We start from the raw sequence: 22,350 nt of genomic DNA on the forward strand, positions 1-22,350 counted from the left end.
TCCGCGCGTTTCACGGTTCCTAACATACACACATTCACGGGACAAAAAAAGCCAATTAGCTAGACGCCCAACATGCTTTCCACCTAAACCGAAACCGAAGCATTAGAAGTACGAAATAATCTTAATCTTTGTTGTTGATTTTTTCCCGGGCAACGCCAGGCTCATCTGCTGGTGTATATATATATATATAGAGTTTGTTCAAGAGAATAACTGTCATTACGTTCAAGCTCCTTCTTCCATCGATTGGGCAGGTCACGGATAAATAAAACACAATAAAACTCAGGCTATTTTATTTTATTTTATTTTATTAAAACTTAGGCTATAAACAATAAGGCTCGATAAAACTCAGGCTATTTTAACTCGAAGAACTTTGCAAGTACAGTACGATATCGTAAAGCATACATGTACAAAGGTAGTCACGAGAAAGCGTTGAAAAACTTGACATACCGGTGTTTAATTAAAAAGTTGGTATCGCAACATCGTAACATTTATCACAGTGAACCTTGATTTATATCACAAGAAACTTCTAGATGCCAACTATCAGAGAAAATTTTCGAATATTCTAGAGAAGTCTAGAAAATTCCAGAAATTTTTTGCATCAACCCAATAAAATACCTGTAGCGTTGTTCGCCAACAAAAAAGTTCGGAGTTTATAATCGTTGCGGTCACCGGAAATCACAAACGGTAAAAAAATTACAGTGACCGCAATGATTGTAAACAAATACCCTTAGCCTTTGAGATATATCTTGTAGATGATATTAAATACTTAGGTTATATATCTTGTAGATGATATTAAATACTTAAACAGTTACGACACTTTTTTTCATCACAAAAAACAATAATAATAAAAGAAACGGCAGTACCGGAAATCGCTAAGGTTTATTCGATTACGGCAACGCGACACATAGGCGATCTACCGAGGGAGGAATGCTTCCCGGGGGGTCTTTTATGGGAAACTGTCTCTTATTTAGGCGTTACTGGCGTGATGAAAACCAGGAAGACGCCACGTGGCCAGCCCGTTGGCGATGCGCGAACCAACGACAACTACTAGTATTCAGATTTTATCCACTCGGCCACTGGAAGGCAGGGAATCGCTAAAACGTCAATAAATTTTTGAAGTGACGGGCTGTACAGCTTTCCCTTAACTGTCAACCTGCGGGACGCAGCCCGAATCACATACAGCAACAGTCGGTACCCATCGGAGACTTTCACCAAATTCCAAGACTCATGGGCAAACTGCCGCCATTGTCCGGTTTCACTGTCTGTGGAAGCCCGCCGGTCATTTCGAAATCAGTGGACAATACAACCTGCGATTAGTGCGAGACTCTTTCGCTAAAAAGGGAGTTCCCAAACGTTTTGAAGTTGTGACTACCTTTTGAACGAAATTTTTGCTCGTGACTCTCACTACTTTGTTTCTCTTTCCATTTATATCCCTCTCATTCCGCAATTATGATAACATTCGCAACCTCGTATCGTTGCAAGAAAAAATTTCTCATCAAAACAAAAGCGAGAAATCGCTTTGATCTTGAAAATAATTTAATTCTGTGTGTTTCGAATACAGATTTCAGATTTGAAAGAGTAGTTTCTGAAAAACAAGCACATGTTCCACACTAATTTTCTGTTGTAAATACAAAATAAATGTATGTTAATATGACTTTTTGTTTGGTTGTGTAAAACGTCTCGCGACCCATACTTTGGGAAACGGGGGTTAAAAAAATGAAAATTTGTTTTCTTCCACCTTTACTGACTGACGACTTGGGTCTGATCAACCATAAGTTCCATATTTCATATATAATATAGATATAAAAGTGCAACGAGATGTTTATGGATACGCTAAACACACGGAAAGGGAAGTAAAAATAGAAACAACGACACCATAAATTGATAAATCGTCACGAAATGTTTTTATAAATAGTTTATATATTGAGAATAAGGGCAAAGCCCATGGGGCAAGCAAGCGTAGACAAAGTCACCATAGTAAATATACAGGGTGTTTCAAAAAGAATAATCCGATTTAAAATTATTATATTATGAAAAGTAATGAAGATACACACTTAAGATTAATTTTATATTACAGGGCTAATCTTCAAGTTTTTTTACGTACTAAATCATAAGTGTTCAATATACTCCCCTTTGGATGCATGGCATATGTCCAAACGGTAGTGAAATTCGACGGAAACTTTTGCGAGCATGCCTGAATCCGTCGCTGTTATGCGGTTTCGCAGTTCGAACAGTGTAGCCCTGGAAGAGGAGGCACATAAACGGAGTCTTTTATAAAAACACACAAGAAAAAGTCGCAAACAGTGAAGTCCGGCGACCGAGGAGGTCAGTTATGTAAACTGAATCATTAGGTCCCATACGACCGATCCATCATTGGGGAATCTGGGTATTCAAAAATTCTCGAACTTCCAGGCTCCAGTGTGGTGGTGCCAACGCTGAACAGTTGGTTCGGACCCACACTTCGCAAAGCGTAGAACACAAAATGATTTCTGTTGTCTAGTCGCCATCTTGAAAATACCGAAGTGACAGGTGAACGAAGCGCACGGGTATTGCCAATCGGAAGCTGCGTAAAACTCTAGAATTTCCTCTTTCTTACAGTACATCATTCGATCAGAACAGATTAAAAGCTGAATAGTTATGATTTTTTTAATTCGGATGGTTCTTTTTAAAACACCTTGTATATTAATTCATCCACGTGACAAACAGTTCAGAAGGAAGCTAATGGCATAATCCAATGGCATAATGAAATAATCAACTTGCTTATTTAGCTGCTTGTTACTTTTTTTACTCTTCCTGCCTTGTGAGTACTAAGAGGGCCGTTTTCGGGTTCATCGTTAGTTGGGCCCCTTCCACAATGGGATGTTCGGATGATGAGATGATGCTATCCCGAAGACCACATGTGAAAAAATTCTAGGGTTCTTTGACTCTCCAAATTCGATCCCGGGTTCTCCAAAATGATAAGCTGACGCTGCTTGTTGCCTAGGCACAAACACAATATATTCGAATTGTTTCTTCAGAAATTCAATTTAAATTTTATTTTATAGAAATTCAATTTTGGGATAAAAAGCAAAAAATAATAAGGTTTAATTTCCGTTAATATTTCTTTTCATTTTTAAATAGTAGGAAAAATATTGTAATTATAGGAAACTGCGGTTTTCTGCTTTGAATCTTTTTTTGGAATTCGTAACATCACGTGAATGTCGTAAAAAATTCGATTTTAGAATTTAAACCGTTCAATCGTATTCTAAAAGAATAAAGATAGACACAAAAACAGAAAATTAAAATATATTCGAATATCGAATGTCTGGGTACAAAGTTTCGGCAACTGAAAAAAGATGAGTTCGATTAGCTCTAATTGTCCTTTTGCTTCTCTGTATGTTGGTGATTTGCATCCCGATGAAACCGAAGTTACGCTTTTTGAAAAATTTTCTACCGCAGGACCAATTCTTTCCATCAAAGTATGTAGAGATCTGATTACAAGAAAATCTTTGGGTTATGCGTATGTTAATTTTCAAAATCCTCAAGATGCAGAAAGAGCCTTAGATACTATGAACTTTGATCTAATTAAAGGAAAACCAATCCGTATAATGTGGTTACAGAGAGATCCATCGCTTAGAAAATCTGGCGTTGGAAATATTTTCATCAAGAATTTAGACAAGAGCATCGACAACAAAGCTATGTATAATACATTTTCTGCTTTCGGAAATATCTTGTCGTGTAAAGTGGTTACGGACGAAGAAGGTAACTCGAAAGGTTACGGTTTTGTGCATTTTGAAACTGAAGAAGCAGCTAATAATGCCATTGCTAAGGTAAATGGCATGCTGTTGAACGGTAGAAAAGTTTATGTAGGTAAATTCATTCCTCGCAGAGAACGTGAGAAAATGCTCGGAGACAAAGCACACCGATTCACGAATGTTTACATTAAAAATTTTGGTGACGAACTGGATGATAATAAACTGAGAGAAATGTTCGAGAAATACGGTCCTACCATCAGTGCTAAAGTCATGGTCGATAAAAGCGGCAAGTCAAAGGGTTTTGGATTTGTTAATTTTCAAGATTCCGAAAACGCTAAAAAAGCGGTAGAAGAGTTAAATAATAAAGAATTTGGTGGAAGACAACTTTATGTTGGTAGAGCACAGAAAAAAGCCGAAAGACAAACGGAATTAAAACGAAAATTTGAGCAGTTAAAATGGGAACGAATGAGCCGTTATCATGGTGTTAATTTATACATTAAAAATTTAGAAGATCCCATCGATGAAAAACGCCTCAGAAAAGAATTCTCGTCTTTTGGTAACATCACAAGTGCTAAAATCATGACGGATGCTCATGGAAATTCTCGTGGATTTGGTTTTGTTTGTTTCAGTTCTCATGAAGAAGCATCCAAAGCAATAAATGAAATGAACGGAAAAATTGTGATTTCTAAACCACTTTACGTTGCTCTAGCCCAAAGAAAAAAAGAACGTAAAGCTTATCTTGCTTCACAATACATGCAAAGAATGGCTAGAATGTACGAGCAACCGCATTTCAACCAAATGTTTCAACCAGGAGGAGGCGATTATTTTGTACCGACAATGCCCGAAGTACCAGGAAGTTGTTTTCCAACCCAAATTTCACAGATGCGATCTACATCAAACTGGATAATGCAGTCACCGCTGACACTAAGTGATCAACCCATCGGTGGTTTCTCATCAATGCAATCTGCACAGTTCGCTTCTCCAACTCTGCATTCAACAGTCACAGCAACCAAAACCCAACATATTAAAACTAATATGAATGTAAGATCCATCACTAGACAACAGACCAGAACAGAATCGAGAAGAGTTGCATCTCTGGAGCCAACCCGGGTCGCCTATTCCATGGCCATACCAAACGCCAATGTTGTGCAGCCTTATCCTCCCCCATATATAGCTAACGTGTGTAATTCTCCGTCGTCTACCGTTCAACCATCAATTATTGAACAAGCTGCAAGTTATATCCAAGAACAGAAACCTCTGACCACTATGTTTGTTGATTCCAATTCGCAAGAACAGAAGCAAATATTAGGAGAACGCTTGTTTCCTCTCATTCATTGCTGGTATCCAGATTTAGTCGGAAAGATAACCGGAATGTTATTAGGAATTGATAATTACGAGCTATTGCATATGCTTGAGAACCACGATGCCTTGAAGGCGAAGGTAGACGAAGCAGTCCGTATTCTCCAGGCTCATGACAATGAAGCCGCATTTAAGAAAGAATAAAAGAAAAAACATTTTTCTAAATGTAATTTCTTGTTTTGAATCTTATTACCATAAAATCTTTATTACATATGAGCTGTTCAAAGCATAGTTTTTAGTTTCATATTATATATTAACTTTAATATTTTCTTTCAAAAAACAATATGAATGTAAAAATTTTAAAATTTATAAAAATTTTTAAAATTTNGATGCCTTGAAGGCGAAGGTAGACGAAGCAGTCCGTATTTTCTGTACCGAAGCATGATTGTAACCGATCGAGCTTTTACTCAATAAGTGTAAAACAAAATTTTGTACATGATTGTAAATAAACTTTTATATTTCATATAAATATTAATTATAACAAATTATTATAGGTAAAAATTATTTATTATGCATTTCAAAGATTTCAACTTTATATGACTAATATTTTCAAAAATAAGACAACTTAAAAACATTATAAATATTCCAATTTACAGTAAAAAGCATAAAATATGAAATGAAAATTTCAAAATTATCTTATTAATTTAATACACACTTCAATAAAGTACTGAGAATATTCAAAACAAAAATAAAGCTATTTCATCAAGTAAATATATCCTATTTGAAGTACAGTACATGAATACTGATGTTGGATACCTTTACAAATGCCATGATGATATATTGGACTATCATGTTATAATAATTAGATATACATTTCATCTTTATATTTTAATCTAAAATCAGAAAACTTATACTAATTATTAATGTTTTCAATGGATAAAAGTTTTCTAATAATTCAAGTACTGTAAGAGATAGAAGTACTTAAATAATTTCATATCTATCAATTATTAGGTAATTTACTGGAGATTTTGTTAATTTGGTATTTATATATATGTTTATAAAACAAATAAACATATATATATATATATATGTTTATATTTAAATTTTCATTAATATGTTACTAAAATCCAATGATGTATAATAATGTTAGTAACAAATATTTATTTTGTGTAACACAATGTTTTTAAATAAGTAAATAATTTGAAAAGAGGCATGAAAATTTTAAATTACATAAATTTGTTATATTTAATGATTGCTTTTATACATATATATATAAATTGATAAATTTAGGGAGCAATTTATCATTATAAAACAACAAAAATGTCAATAATGCCAATAAAATATAAATTCCCCAAATAGTTTGGGACATTATACAAACTTTTCATAAACTCGTCATTCACTTCAATTAAAGAAACAATCTATCATTTAATAACTTAATAATGATTTTAATACTAAAGATCTATAAAATACTTTCAACAACAAAGTATACATATTACAAAAATTAAATTTTAGAATCTAAATATACAAAATATATAATAATTTCAAATTAAGTGAAAAGAAAATGTAGAAATATAGAGGGAAAATGTAAAATAATTAGTACAATAATAAAAGAAATAGGCTTTAAAAGATTTGATGAAAGTTACTTTTAGGCCATTTATTTGTGTGTGTATAGAAATTATCTAAAAGTAACTTCTACCAAAGATTTATCTAATCTTATAATTTGACAAAAGGAATTTAAAATATATAGTGTGAAAAATATATTAAATTAGTTTAAAATAATCAGCATTTCATATATATTTAATAAAATAAAAATTTTAAAGTCCATCAACGAAATGACAAAAGCATAATCATTCTTTATTCACATTTTATGTGAACACTCAATACCATTCTTTATTATTATTATTTTGAATGAAACAATATATTTAAACAAATAAAAGATGCTATATTTAATGGCTGATATAACTTAATAAACTTTTACCTTCCATGAAACCAATCTTTGCAGACATCACACTGTATCATAAAACAAGAGGGATCATACGGCTGACCACAAATGCAATATACTTCGACTGAGGACATCTTTGACCGTCTTTCCGGAAGTAAACTCGCGCATTGTCTGATGGGAAACGTGACGTCACGAAGCAAGATGACGAAATTGAATCGCTTCCCCCCTCGGAAAAAAAATTCAAATCTATTGTACTACGTTTAATGAATTATCATATATTTTTAAAATGATTATATATATTTTTTAAAACTACTTTTTTATTTCAAAATTTCTTAATATAAAGAAATTTTCAACTAAATTTCTGTAAAAAGAATTTGAGTGTATTATAAACATACATATAGACTGGTGTGTGTATATATATATATATATATACAGTATTATGTATATGTATGTATATAATATATATAAAGCTGAAAAACCGGATTCGTTTTTTCTTTCTTTCTGTCACTGTATGCCAAAAATGGCTACTAGGGTCGCTCCTAGCTATTATTTAAATTAACAATAAATTCAGTATATTCTTATTTGATGCGGTTTTTTGCATTTTTGGCTGCGTTTTAGAAGGGTACGCTATGAGAAATTCAGTATATTATTATTTTTATTTGTAATAGGAATTAATTAATTATATCACGGAATGACACCGCTGCTGCTAGAACGCCCACTAGGGAGCGTCCCGGGCTACTAGAATAGAAGGATTAGAAAAAAAGTGTACAGGTAGGCCTCCTACAACGCAGTAGATACGTTCCTTGAAAATACCGCGTTGTGGGAAATAACGTTATAGGATAGTGATGGGCAAACTTTTTAAAGAGCGGGCCAAAGGAAAAGAAGAAAACTTTAGGCGGGCCAATATAATTTTAACCTAGCGCTGCATCTGAAAATCCAGGTGGCGCTATAAAAACATGTGCAGGCCGTCCGCCATATTTCTTTTTCTCTCTTTCGGCTACGCTACGCACGACGAGTGGATGTTCTGTACCGAAGCATGATTGTAACCGATCGAGCTTTTACTCAATAAGTGTAAAACAAAATTTTGTACATGATTGTAAATAAACTTTCATGGTGAGATATAAAGNTGACACTAAGTGATCAACCCATCGGTGGTTTCTCATCAATGCAATCTGCACAGTTCGCTTCTCCAACTCTGCATTCAACAGTCACAGCAACCAAAACCCAACATATTAAAACTAATATGAATGTAAGATCCATCACTAGACAACAGACCAGAACAGAATCGAGAAGAGTTGCATCTCTGGAGCCAACCCGGGTAGCCTATTCCATGGCCATACCAAACGCCAATGTTGTGCAGCCTTATCCTCCCCCATATATAGCTAACGTGTGTAATTCTCCGTCGTCTACCGTTCAACCATCAATTATTGAACAAGCTGCAAGTTATATCCAAGAACAGAAACCTCTGACCACTATGTTTGTTGATTCCAATTCGCAAGAACAGAAGCAAATATTAGGAGAACGCTTGTTTCCTCTCATTCATTGCTGGTATCCAGATTTAGTCGGAAAGATAACCGGAATGTTATTAGGAATTGATAATTACGAGCTATTGCATATGCTTGAGAACCACGATGCCTTGAAGGCGAAGGTAGACGAAGCAGTCCGTATTCTCCAGGCTCATGACAATGAAGCCGCATTTAAGAAAGAATAAAAGAAAAAACATTTTTCTAAATGTAATTTCTTGTTTTGAATCTTATTACCATAAAATCTTTATTACATATGAGCTGTTCAAAGCATAGTTTTTAGTTTCATATTATATATTAACTTTAATATTTTCTTTCAAAAAACAATATGAATGTAAAAATTTTAAAATTTATAAAAATTTTTAAAATTTTCTGTAAATATGATACAATAATAAAAACGAGTAAAATTTAAAATGATAATACTAAATATTAAAACAAAAAATAATAATAATTAAAAATTTATTTATTAAAAATATCGGTAGTTTTTCATGAAGCAAGACTCGAATCCATGGTCTGAGAGGTTGATCTCTCATTCAGAATTTTGTCCTTTTTCTCATGAATCAAGAAATTTAGACCTTTTATTTTTTTTGAAACATTAATTACAGAATATAAATTTAAATTTCTGACTTATACTGTATATTATTTTTATCTCAATATATTCCTTTTACGAGCAGTATATATAAATTATGTAAAATAATGTAGAAAGTATTTTGTTTTAATTTTGGCTCTCCGTTCCGTAGCCACTAAAATAGTAATTTTTTTTTTCTGTTCTCATTGTGGGTTTAGCCAGGTCTATAATAAGAGGCCTGAGTAAAAGAGGGGTCACGACTTATTCGAGACAAACAATCCATAAAAATTTCTGGGTTTGCTTTATTTAATTTTTCTTCAACTTACACGTATTTCTGCGTAATGTTCATTAGACTTTTCCTTGCCGCTTTTTCATGAACGCTTAGGCTGCATTTATGCAGACACGAGAAATCCGAGAGGAGAGAAAAACAGGATAGGAAAAACCAAGCAAATCAAGGTGATGCACCTACAGAATTACTCTCCTCGTTTCTCCCGTAGTTGCATTCATGAAAAAGCGAAAACAGTAAACGAAAAATACAAAACTATTCTATAACGTTTTTTTCCGTTTTATTTATGGCTTTATGTTTTTTGCAACTTCTCGGGCCATTTTTTTTCAAATACAAAATACAAAAGCTCAGGAGAGGAAAGAAAAATACTCGAGAAAGCTCAACCTGTTGAACTTTCTCATTTTTTCTCTCCTCTCCTGAGTTGGCTCACGCACAGTAGTTCGGTGCTTCACTTTTGCTCATCGTCACCATTTTACTGGCGACGATGGAGCACGCCGGGGATCTATCGAATATGGAAAAAAAATGGCTCTAAGAGCTTGCAAAAACACGAAAGAAAATGTTAATAAGTATTTTAGTTTATTTTTCTTTAACTTTATTCCATTTTAAAATTCATCGGACTTTACTTTCCCGTTTTTGCATAAACATAACTAGAGGAAAACAAGAAGAATACTTTTGTAGGCGCATGAACTTGGTTTCTTTGGTTTTCCCTCTCCTCTTGTCTGTGTAAACGCAGTCTTAGTGTGCGACTTTTCTCGCTTTTGCATGAGACTATGCAGTCGCGATATAGTTCTTGCAAAGGAAAACCATGCTTATTAGCGAGAACAGAGAAATCTCGCTGGCGAGAGCAAATTTCTGGCTCTCGGAAATATCTCTGTCAAATACTTATCGCGCTACGCCTCTTTTCGCTGAATATTGTGCGTGCGCCATGGCACAAGTAGTAGATGGCTTCTCAAATTTTTCATCTACTATACATATACAGTAAAAAGATGATTTTTAAACTATAGATATATAAAGTCATACGTGTATAAATTCTGTTTTATTAACAACTTATAATAAAGTTCTTTATCCTTTTGCAGTTTCCAGTGAGGAAGAATACCATATTTTTGATTTCTTGTTATGGTGTTTGTTATGAAGTAATTCTAATAACAAAGGTTTTTCTTTCCTAGTAGACGTCATAATCTCCATGCCACTTTCTCCTGATCACTCGTGTCGGTGTAGTCGAACTGTACTTAAAACAAGAACAAGAAATGTCATCACCTCTTACACCACATATTCTCGCTCTCTCGCGTCTGCATAGTCGCACCCTTACTCATATTTGCGAGATCACTGGTTTGCTGTTCGACGAATGAACATTTTTCAAATCAATGCAATTTTAACATAAAATTATTGTAAATTTCCAAGAAAACTACAAAACGTACTCATAAGTCGATCGGAATTTTTTAATTTTCGATTTTCTTGAAAATGTTTGAGAAGCGCGCTTTCCTTTGTTCAATAAAGGTTCATACCAAAGATTATCTACACAAATTTTATTGAAATCTCTGAGCACCCGTTGTAACCTTCCTTTTTAGAGATTTTCACAATCCGATGTAATTTTATAATGCATGTATTTATTTCGCTAATTCCTTCTCGCCCCTTTAATGAGAAAACATTATGAAGATATATAAATGTAAATTGAGACATAGAAATAAATATTATGTACAGTACGGTAAATGAAATTTTGATAATTAAAAATAGAAAAAAAAAATTGTATCTTTATATGATATTTAATTTTGACAATATAATTTTTAATAAAAGAAGTTAACATTCGGTCAGGTTTTCTTGAACAGATAGGATTTTAAAAAATTATAAAGCATCTTTTCTTAATAGTTAAAATACTGGCTTCAAGAGTAAGCTCTTCTTTTATTTTTTTAGCTGTTATAAAAAGGTTTTTGGTGGCCTCACGACAAATCATGGCATCTTCTCTTGATGTTGTGGCCTTGGGGCGGTGTTTCCATGGTAAATTTCTCTCTGTATTGTTATTTAAATATTTGACCACTATTTTTCTGACTCCTTCGATATTTGATGCTTTTTTGTAGTAATATCAAGAGAATTTTTACAATCACAGGTACCTGTGATTGTAAAAAATATAAAAAGTTTGCTCGAATAAAAGTAACATTCTTTTGTAAAAAGCTGGAAGTAGTTTGTGAATTACGAGGGCTTTTTTTCAAGCTTCGATGGTCCATAAAAAAAAGACAAGTGTAAATAACAAAATGAATTTATTACCAAACGCTAGGTACAAGCATGGTTACTTTTCGACATAATCACCGTAAAGATTGAGGCATTTATCACATTTGCGGACGAGCTTTTCCATCGCCTTGTCATAGAATGTTGCCGCCAATGACTTGTGATGGGCCCTAACGTTTTTTTTTTTTTTTTTTTGAAGATCGTCATCAGTCTCGAACCTTTGCTTTCCTAGCCACTTTTCCTGTTCAGGAAAGAGGTGGAAGTCGCTCACCGCTAAATCGGGCTTTACGCTGGGTGTTTAAAGGTGGCGAAGACTTCCGCCTTTCAAACTTCCACCTAGCTTAAAACTTTTTAATGTGTGAACACTTCCACCTCTTTCCTGAACTGAAAACGTGGCTAGCAGGGCAGAAGACTATTGAACTAATGACGATCTTCAAAACAATGTTGTTAAAGCCATCTCAATTCACTGGCGGCAACATTCTATGACAAGGAGATGAAAAAGCTCGTCCACAGATATGACAAATTCCTCAATCTTCACGGTGATTATGTCAAAAAGTAACCATGTTTGTACTTAACTTTTGATAATAAATTCATTTTGTTATTTACACTTGTCTTTTTTTATGGATCATCGGAGCTTGAAAAAAAAAACAGCTTACGTACTATTTTTTAAAAATAATAACGAAAATAGAAAATTAAAGCACTGTAAAATCTTTTTCAACGTGTCTTTTCTTATATATATAGTAGGACAAATAAGTCACAGCTTAAACTAAGAAACTTTATTCAACTGTTGAGAAATCATCATTTGTTATTCTTTCCAATCCTTATCTTCCAAATCTATTTTTAATTTGCTTTTTACTGAAACCTGTAAAGACGATTTAAATTTTATGCTTATTTTAATAATCTCCCTGTTTATATTTCCACTGGGGCACAGAGCAATATCGAACCATTGTTTAATTTAAAGTTAAAAATATATCCGTACTGTACACGTTGTCCTCGACTCGTAGCGACATTATTTACATTTCACAAGCGCCACCACAAAATGTGGTGGCAGCCGTGGGTGAGAATACTGTACAGTAGTTGAATCTACATTACTGTATCACTGTACTACAAAATTATTTTCATGTTTTGAATTTTTAAAAACAAATTTAAATTATTAATAAATTAATAATAATTACGTTAAGATATATTCGTTTATCGATTTTAATTAAATTATCTTTGTACGTTGAAACACAACGAGCTCGTTGATTGAACAATTCTTATTCTCATCTGGCAACATTTTCTTCATGTAGGAAAATGTCTGCTTCTAATCAAGTGGTTCACCGTCCGGGATTATTTAAACAGCAAAATAAATCTCATAAACATGGAAGACATCGTAGTAATCGGGCCTTAGAAGTTTTGAATAAAGGTAGAGTCATTATATTTCATAAATAAATTAATCATCAATCAAAATCCCTATAAATGCAATACCTCCAACTGAACACGTGGTTATTCTAGAGCAGTAGATTTTTTTATACAATATAATATATTTAAAATTGATATACGATATTTAGTTTGCTTGTAATTAGTAACATATAAAAAATGTAATTTGTGTCTTACATGAAACGTAGACATTATTCAAATTCAGTCTGCTCTTCTGATGCATCAATGATCTATCTTGAGACTTTAATACCATCTTGTGTTTTACAATATATTTATTATGCCTGCAAAATGTCCTGCTCACCAGTAAAAAATCACCAGTAACAGGAGACACTCCTGTTACTGGTGAGAAGAGGAAGGCTATTATCTCAATGAGAAATTTCAGATATCTGAGCAAGGCAGTTATGGTACTTGTAACTAGGTTATCGCAATCAACGATAGTCCAAACTCGCTTTACATACATTAATACCCCGAACTTACGCGATAGGTGGGACCGAGCGATAACCGCGTAAGTCAAATTCGCGTAAGTCGGGATATAATTTCGCATATAAATACATACAAATAAGTTTTAATTGGGGCCGGAGACAAAAAAAAAGCAATAATTTAGAAAAAAGTTTAATAAAATTTTACATAATACATATGTGTAACATATATTATTATACAATTTTTCACAATTACTTGATTATCACACCATAATTTTAACATTGTTTCCATCTCAGAGATAATACCGTGACGTTTACAAATGATGATTGAATTTAAAGATTGAGCATTTTCTGCAGCTTCTAGAATTTTTTCTTTACCTTTTATAATTGTTCTGACCGTCGATTCCGGTAGATCAAACTTCTTTGCCAATTCACAAATTTTTATTTTTGTATCGAAGTTAATAATGTTAACTTTACATTCCAAAGATGAAGTTTTTCTTTTCTTGTTTGATGCAGAAGAATCAGTTCTACTTTGTTTGGATGACATAGTAGAGTCTCTCGAGTCTCCATAGATAAAACAAACACAGAAAAAAATAACACAAAAAAATTGTAGCTATGTGTCGATTCCGTGCGACACGTCCGAACATGTAAGCCGAACAATAGTGTGGGGGTGAGTAATCAAGAGTTGCGTGGCGCTTAAACAAAAGACGAATCAGTGAGATTTGAAAATCGGCATAACTCCGGGTTCGCGTAAGTCAAGGTATTACTGTACTGTATAATTTTGCATACAACCTATTTATTTATTTATTTTTATTTTTGGCTTATGAATGTTTTTTTTTTTTTTTTTTTTTGAATGTAGCTGCATTGTAAGTCAAAAGGAGACTGTACAGTACATACTTCTGATCTGGACTGGAAGTCATGTCAGTTTTAAATTAAAATATGATAAAAAGAATTACAGCTCAGCATTATGAAAGTTTCAATAATCTAGTTTTAAAAAATTATTTATGAAAATACCATTCCTTACATTTTACATCTATTCTCTGTTATTTCTCTTGCATAAAAATGCAAGTGGCAATGCATACTGAATTCTGATTAAATTAGTTTTAAATGGGTATGCTGTGTTGCATGCAACAAAAATAAAAATTAATTTTGATAATACAAACTGTTAGAATTTAAAATTTTTGTTCATTTTTAACAGTTTTAGCAAGAAATCGTGACAAGTACATTTATTTGATAAAATTTTCATACTATTTTTAAGTTAGATACTATTTTTGTATTCCAAATTATGTGATCTCTCGCCAAATTTTCAATGGTTCAAGCATTATTTCTTCAATTGCTTTATTTCTTATATGGTAAATATTCAGCAAACACTTTCAATATTTCTGTAATTTAATAATGTTTCAAGCAATATTAATTTTTGATAATTGTGTATCTACATTGCATAAAAATAAAATTAAAATTGTTGACCATTTTTGTCAGAACAAATTATTTTGTGTGTTAAAGAAAACATGCTTCTGAATAAAAGAAAAGAAAAATGCTGTTATTTGAAGCATTTACAAGTCAGATATAGTGTAATAAAACTTCTCTGTTTGTTTACATTCAGAGTGGGTGGTGGTTGGTGCCTGTTCAATTACTAATCTCTCTTTAATGACGTGAAGTTTTCCTACTCTCACCTTAAAAGACAACATATTCTTTCCAATCACAAACACTCAATGGCAATCTGTGAAACATCAGATGATTTACAGAAAAGTGAAATTTGATATGTTTATTTTTTGTCTTTTTCAGATTAAATTACAAAAAAAAAAGAAATATGTATTTTTGAGAAATATGTATATATGATTGAAATATGTATTTTTGTCAATCCACAAGTCTCTCATATCACTAGAAACAAGAAAATTATAGAAATAGAAGATATAATCATAATATCATTGTTTCTGATGGGATGCCAATAATTTCAGAGTAACCAATGAGATATGAAAGATCTTATGTGAATTAAATAATGCTGTGGTCTTGATATGACTCCTGTAGGTTAAAATTAATTAAATTTAGTGGACAATATATTTAACTATAGAATTACTTTAATTTTTTAAAATTTTAAACTATACTCATTATATCCTGACCAGAAAATTTACTGTTTTGGTTTCTAGAACAATTAATTTGACATAAGCTACTGTTACAATTTTGTTATGTGAGACTTGAAATATGACAGTAAATGTATAATTTTGGTGAAAAGGTTATTGAAAAATTGATGATCTACTTAAAATTAAATAATTCAACATATTAACAATAAATGACTTTAAAATTAGTTATGAGAAGACATATATAAAGTATATATATATAGTATATATCATAAAAAAATAGAACATTCTTACATTCTTGTGTAAGTAAAAATAAATTATAGCTTTTAGTTCTTAATTAATTCTTCTACAACAAGGTTATTGACAAGACTGTCTTGTTTATAAAATTGTACTGCCTGCTGGGTAACCAGCTTAGAAATATGAAGGAGTACATGTCAGGAGTTGAAATTTGGCACAGAGTATTAGGTGCCCAAATCATGCACGCATAAAAAAACCAGACTTGTAGGTAGTCAGGGGATCGAGAACCGAGTCAAAATAAAATACAAAATGGTGACACTTTCTACAAATAGGCAGTAGTGCGAGATTTGTGCATGCGTTGCTCATTGGAAAGTTGGAAATGTGAACGTTGCAAAATCGAATTTTGACAAACGCATGCATTTGGGCGTATGAAATGAGAAATTGAATTTTGATAAAGAAATCTTTGAAAAAACCCATTTACCTGTCCCATGTTATTCCCAACATATCTCTGGTTGTGACATGCTGACCTTGAATGGTTTACCTGAAATATCTCATTTCAGCATCGGAACCTTTTTTCAAAGTAGATGGTGCCAGTCCTTATAATTTTTTATATTAAAACTAACTTCTGAAATATAATTTTTTTTCTTTTTACATTTATTAATATATATTGTTTGTGCAAAATAAAAAAAAATAATTTCGGATGATACGATAGCCACGATTATTTTTTCAAAAATGGGAAATTTTCATTAGGCATTGACAAAAATTCAACCTGGGGCGACACACAACGTTGAGAAATTTTGAAATTGGATAGGTTAATTACACCAAAAATGCATCATGGATGACTTCATGGTTGTGGCTGGCAAAGTTTGAAAGATTGCGCTCAAAACCAGTGATACCAAAGAAGATTGGAGAATGAGAATAAGACCTGCCTTGAGTGTCAAAGTGATTTTGCTTAGTAGTGAGTCTCTGAGACATAGTCTTGTCCCAAATACAGCCTTGCCGTTTACTTGTTTTGAGAATAATATGATTTCCAATATAAAGAATATTTAAAAATTGCATATATCATAGTTATGGCAGAGCTCTCAGCCTGTGATTTTGAAAAAAAGATGCTATCATAGCCAAAAAAGGTACGGCCAAAATTTTAATTGAAATGTAGTGGTTTTGACAATTTTGATGGAATTCTCTAATGCAAGGTGTACAGAAATGGCAAAATAAATTGTTAAATATGAGATTATTTTATTGCATCCATTTTGTACTTTTGATCATTTTGCATTTGTTATACTAACATAGTGTAGCATAGAACAGCAATTCTCCTAAATATAAAATTGAGGCCCCCAAGTGGGGTCACCAATTTTTCTTATGTGGTTGTGTAAATACTTTCATGAACATTATTCCTCTGCTTAAAAATATCTTCACGTGTTCTGTATATTTTATTTTTTTTTTTTTTTGTTTCTTTGACAGCTAAATACAGATGCAGATATGGATCTTTTTTTCCTTCGGATATCCACGGATACAGATATGGATATGGATATCCGGGACATCACTAATATCAATATAATGGAAATATAAAAAATATTGTATTTAACATTATAACTACACTAAAAAAGTATATACAACACTGAATTGAAGTCAATCAACAACAACAACAAGAAAAAAAGGAATAGTGGATTTGTATATATGAAAAAAAAAGATTATCCAAAAAGCAATTATTGTAAGAAACTGGAAATTGGAATCATCAAATAAAAAAGTGGACAAATGCCAAACATAGCAGACACACAGACAGAATTCTTGAAAGGTGGACTGTCTGTGCAAAACATGAATGGTTGAGAGCTCTCCAGTTGAGTAAAAAGTAAAGAATAAGAAGATAATGGAGATCTGGACAAATGATTAATCTTTAATTCAGTAATTTTATTTTACATTTACAAGAATTTGATTAGTTTCTATAAAAAAAAATTTTAAATCGATGAAAAATGATTATTAAAACATTTTACACTTTATTTAGGTCGAGTCAGTGTGAAGACAAGCACCAAAAAAACTAGACAGGAATTGAGAAAATGTGACAGAAGAAATCAGGTATGTATTTATAAATACAAATTTAAATAATAATTATTAATCACTTCAGTAACCTTAGTTTTATTCCAGTATAATCTTAAAAATGACAAATGTTTTCGAACAGCTTGACTATCCTGCTTCATGTCAGTTATACATGTTTCATTTAGAATGTTCATTCCATCACATTCACATTCTACATTTGAATTAAATTCAAATTTCCAATATTTTTGAAATTTACAAAATTTAAATTTACCTAATTAAATTTTACAAATAATGTATCATATTTAAATTTTATATTAATATCCCAAGGGCTAATTGATTTATTGTAATAATTTTTTTTTGAGTTATCATAAAAAGCTTTCCAAGCATATGATAAACAGATCTGCAACTCGTATATTAATGCACTCTCTTCTAGTGATGTGCCGGATCGTTAAAAATGTATATCCGCAGATACGGATACGGATCATTAGTGTCTAGATCTGCGGATACGGATACAGATCTCTACTTTTGTACTCAGTGGGCGCCGGTGCGTGTGACCTTGGACCGATAGTTGACGCTTTGCATTAATAACGCAACGTGTTTTGACTTGCACTGCGCGTGTTTTTGTTTATAGTGTGAAAGTGTGCTAAATTAGAATTCACCACAAAGGCAGACAGGATAAAGTAACAAAAGTTGATATAATTTTCCAATTAAGCTATTTCGCGTCTTTATAGTGTGAAAGTGTGATAAATTAGAATTCACCACAAAGGCAGACAGGATAAAGTAACAAAAGTTGATATAATTTTCCAATTAAGCTATTTCGTGTCTTTATACAGACTCTATTTCGGGGAATTCCAACTTCACGGTGCAAACAGTAGCATGCGAAATTACAGCGATAATAATAGTTTGCTGTATCCAAAGCACGTGTACAATACAGATCCCGATCGCGACAATATAACCCGAAACCTTAAAACTAACCTTAAACACTAACTTAACACTAATAACAGAAAAAGGGATACAATTAAGAAGGCAGAAAAAATGGTAGATAAGATAGAATTAGGGATATTTGGGGTTTTGTCCCTTTTTTCGGCTTGTTTCTTTATGCGTACTATTGGGTGGGATAACACACGTCCTTCTCCTATAACTGGCCACTTCTCTTCTACAATAATTAGGATTTTTTCCTTCCACAGTCGTCAATACGACCTTAAAACATGATTTTTTTTTCTGAACTATCCGGTCATTGAAAATACGACTTCCAGTATTCTCACCTCGTCCGTACACTCTGCCGTCCAGTTTACGAATGACCTGCTACGTCACTTCTCTTTTTTCTCCGGCTCCTGCTTACACCTTTGCTCCTCAAATTTCTAGGAACTGCTCATTCCACCCAAGGGACAGGGAATAGATAAGAAAGTTCTAGAAGAAAATAGAATAGAACAAAGGGTAGAAAGAAGAAACTAAACTAAACTAAAATTAATATTTACAAAAATATAGCATACCGCCACAATAATTTAGTGCAGTGTTTCCCAACCTTTTTTGTGCTATGCCCCACCTAAGCCTTTCTAAAATTCTTATGTCTCCCTAACATATACAGCGGCTATATGGTTAACTTAAACTCTGGACAAGTCCATTTTCGAATTGTCCTCCTTAGCAATCCAATTGCCCCCTGTGGGGCGTGGGCCCCATGTTGGGAAACACTGCTTTGTGGCTAGTGTGACACGAGATAGCGTAGATTACGTTTGTGTTTTTGGAGAGTGTTGAGTTAAATTAAAATAAAAACAATGTCAACAAAAAAGTTTAGTAGTGTAATATGGAAATATTTTACAATAGTAAACGACTAATGTGCTATTGCTACCTATCTTTAAAATCTTGTATAAGTAATGAAATTCATTAAGATAAAAGATCCGTTAAAGATCCGCTAAAAAGTAACAGATACGGATCTTTTTTTTCCCTCGGATATCCGGCACATCACTACTCTCTTCAAGGCTGTTTTAAATATCAGTAACAAATCTAAAAATTTAGTTTCTTCTCTAGTAAAACACTTTTTAATTAATGCTACTTGCTCCAATTTGGCTTCAGTTACTGGTTCCAAGCCATATATGGATAGAACTGTTTTTCTTTCTTTCTTTCAATGTCATATTTGTGTTCTTCAGTCCTGCTTCTAAGAGATCTATTTGTGATGTCAATGTAAATTAAATCTTGTCAAATCTTTCAACTTTTAATGGTATTGCTATAAACTGCTGGAACTCTGGTATATCTATAATATCTTTATCATTTCACAGCATTTGGTATATAGTACTGCCTCTTTTGTATGCCAGCATCATTCCTCCATTATGTGTAATTTCTTTGTATATTGGTCTCTTGTCATATTCCACCACTATGTTTCTAGTCAGTTGAGTATCTTCTCTGCATTGAGGTGTTATCTTGTCATATACAGTCAATTCCACTTAATTGGGACACATTGGGACTAATCCATTTTGGTCCAATTATGCCTTAAAGCTTTGAGGGTTAGCATTTTTTCCTATGATTAGTAGTTTTTGTTTGTCACTACCTGACATATTTGCACAACAAAACACAGTAATGCAGTCCATTCCCATTTTATACCCTGACAGTGCAATCTGCTTATAATACAGAGAGCCATCTGATGTAGCATGATAATAGAGACCAGTTTCATCAGTCTTGTAAATATCATCTGAACAGAAATTCTCTAAAAAAATAGAGATTTTAGTTTTTTGCCATTGTTCAGTGCTTACATTATTGGCATTGCCCTTTTCACCATGTGCTTTTTTATATTTGATATTGTGTCTCGCTTTCCATCGAGACAACCAATCATCAGTTGCTTTAAAATCATTGTGGCTCAGCTTTTTAGCAATCTTCTCTGACTTTGCTTTCAACACTGGGCTGCTGATATTCACGTCTTGCTTGCTAACTATAGAAACCATTGATCTAATGCTTCTTTGACTTCTGGATCCTCTCCATCACACTTTCTTTTGGATGTCCCTTGAGTTTCTTTCTGTAATGCCCACTTATCATGCAGTTGATTTTCTTATTGTAGGAGACATGCAATGGTAGATTTTGGTACTCCAGTTACTCTTCTCAAACTGCACTTACTAAAAAATAACTACCCTTTACTAACCTTTAACATGCAGTCTATTTTATTAACATAATCTAACATTTTTGATTTATTTCTATTTATTTATTTTTGGGCTTGTGCAATAAGAGCTGAGGAAGCTTTTAAAGTTAAAACATTCTATAATCAGTTGTTCGTCATAAACAAAAAAATTTTTCGTTTAATCCTGATGAAGGTTGATTAATTTGATTGAAAATGTTAGATTACGTTAATAAAATAGACTGCATGTTAAAGGTTAGTAAAGGATAGGTACACCAGTTATATCAGCAAGTCTACGATGGTTTGTATTGAATGACTGCTTATCCAACAAAGCAATTTTACTAGAATCATTTCTTGGCACCTTGGCAAAGATTTAAAAATTTTAAATAAAATCAACACTGTAAATGAATATTGCTAGGTACAATACTATAGTAATGGTAGACTCTTAAGCAAATGTGTACTTGTCAGACTCACGATGATAGATAACTGATTTTCATCATACTAGTGTTGCCAAATATTAATGTATGTAGTGTTGATATATTTTCGAAAAATCCCTAAAATATCAAAAATTGATAAATTCTTTTTATGCTACTGTCTGAATTAAGCATTTAAATTATGTATTAGTTTATTAGTTTGGTTTCTGTTCTTAAAGATTGGGCCCAAAAAAGTGTCTGCTCCAATTAACCAGTGGCCCAATTAAACAGAATTGACGGTATATAGTTTTGTGCTAAACATTCTATTAGTTTTATTTAGTACCCATGTGCCATTGCTATTTTCTCTCTATGTATTTAAGTTCCTCTTTAAATATAAATAATAATCAAAATAAATACTATTACTATAAGAATTGCTTAAAACTAAATGTCAAATTGATGAAAACATTTCATTTATTTAATATATGTATTGAAATTTCACTTATATTGGGTTGTTTGGAAAGTAATTTCATTTTTTTTTTTTTTTGTTACCACTAGACAAATTAGTCGTATTTTTCCCACCATTTTTATTTTAAACCATATTATCATTATATATTTTGGCAGCTAGCATTTTAAGGCTTATTTGTAAAAAATTCTATTTGATTTTGTGCAATTGTTTATTTTTTGTGTCCCATCAAATATGGAAGATCAAAAGCAGCATTTTCGGCATATTTTGCTCTTTTATTACCGAAAAGGTAAGAATGCTGTTCAAGCGAGAAAAAAGTTGTGTGATGTATATGGAGATGATGTATTGACAGAACAACAGTGCCAAAACTGGTTTACAAAATTTCATTCTGGCAATTTCAATATTGAAGATGCACCACATTCTGGATGGCCAATTAAAGCCAATGAAAACAAAATAAAGGTACTGATTGAAGCAAACTGCTGAATAACAACACGTGAAATCACTAAGAGATTAAATTTGTCAAATTGAACTGTTTATGATTACTTGAAACAAATTGGTTTCATTTCAAAGCTCGATATATGGGTTCCACATGTTCTTAAAGAGAGATGC

The 22,350-nt window shown here is 32.4% G+C and overlaps 2 protein-coding genes across 2 annotated transcripts in view; both read left to right on the forward strand.

The window, feature by feature from the left end:
- Positions 1-3,147: 3,147 nt before the first annotated feature.
- On the forward strand, positions 3,148-8,894 carry LOC111630447 (polyadenylate-binding protein 4-like). Its single transcript, XM_023374549.1, has 2 exons — positions 3,148-4,680; positions 8,130-8,894. The coding sequence occupies exons 1-2, from the start codon at positions 3,336-3,338 to the stop codon at positions 8,684-8,686; spliced, it is 1,902 nt and encodes a 633-aa protein (XP_023230317.1). The 5' UTR covers positions 3,148-3,335; the 3' UTR covers positions 8,687-8,894.
- Positions 8,895-12,711: 3,817 nt separating this feature from the next.
- LOC111630432 (pre-rRNA-processing protein TSR1 homolog) overlaps positions 12,712-22,350 on the forward strand; it is a 94,402-nt gene continuing 84,763 nt past the window's right edge. The window contains exons 1-2 of the mRNA XM_023374525.1: positions 12,712-12,980; positions 17,731-17,801. Coding sequence (XP_023230293.1) covers positions 12,869-12,980; positions 17,731-17,801 — 183 coding nt within the window. The 5' untranslated portion in view covers positions 12,712-12,868. The remainder of the gene's footprint in view (positions 12,981-17,730; positions 17,802-22,350) is intronic.

This window comes from Centruroides sculpturatus, unplaced genomic scaffold (assembly GCF_000671375.1).
Source record: "Centruroides sculpturatus isolate CEXI.00-Female unplaced genomic scaffold, Cexi_2.0 scaffold383, whole genome shotgun sequence".
NCBI lineage: Eukaryota > Metazoa > Arthropoda > Arachnida > Scorpiones > Buthidae > Centruroides > Centruroides sculpturatus.

Excerpts from the sequence above, each read along its gene's own strand:
- LOC111630447 (XM_023374549.1), top strand. The coding sequence starts at position 3,336 with ATGAGTTCGATTAGCTCTAATTGTCCTTTTGCTTCTCTGTATGTTGGT. Across the intron at positions 4,681-8,129 it reads AAGTGATCAACCCATCGGTG|GTTTCTCATCAATGCAATCT; the intron begins GTTTCTCATCAA and ends AACCCATCGGTG.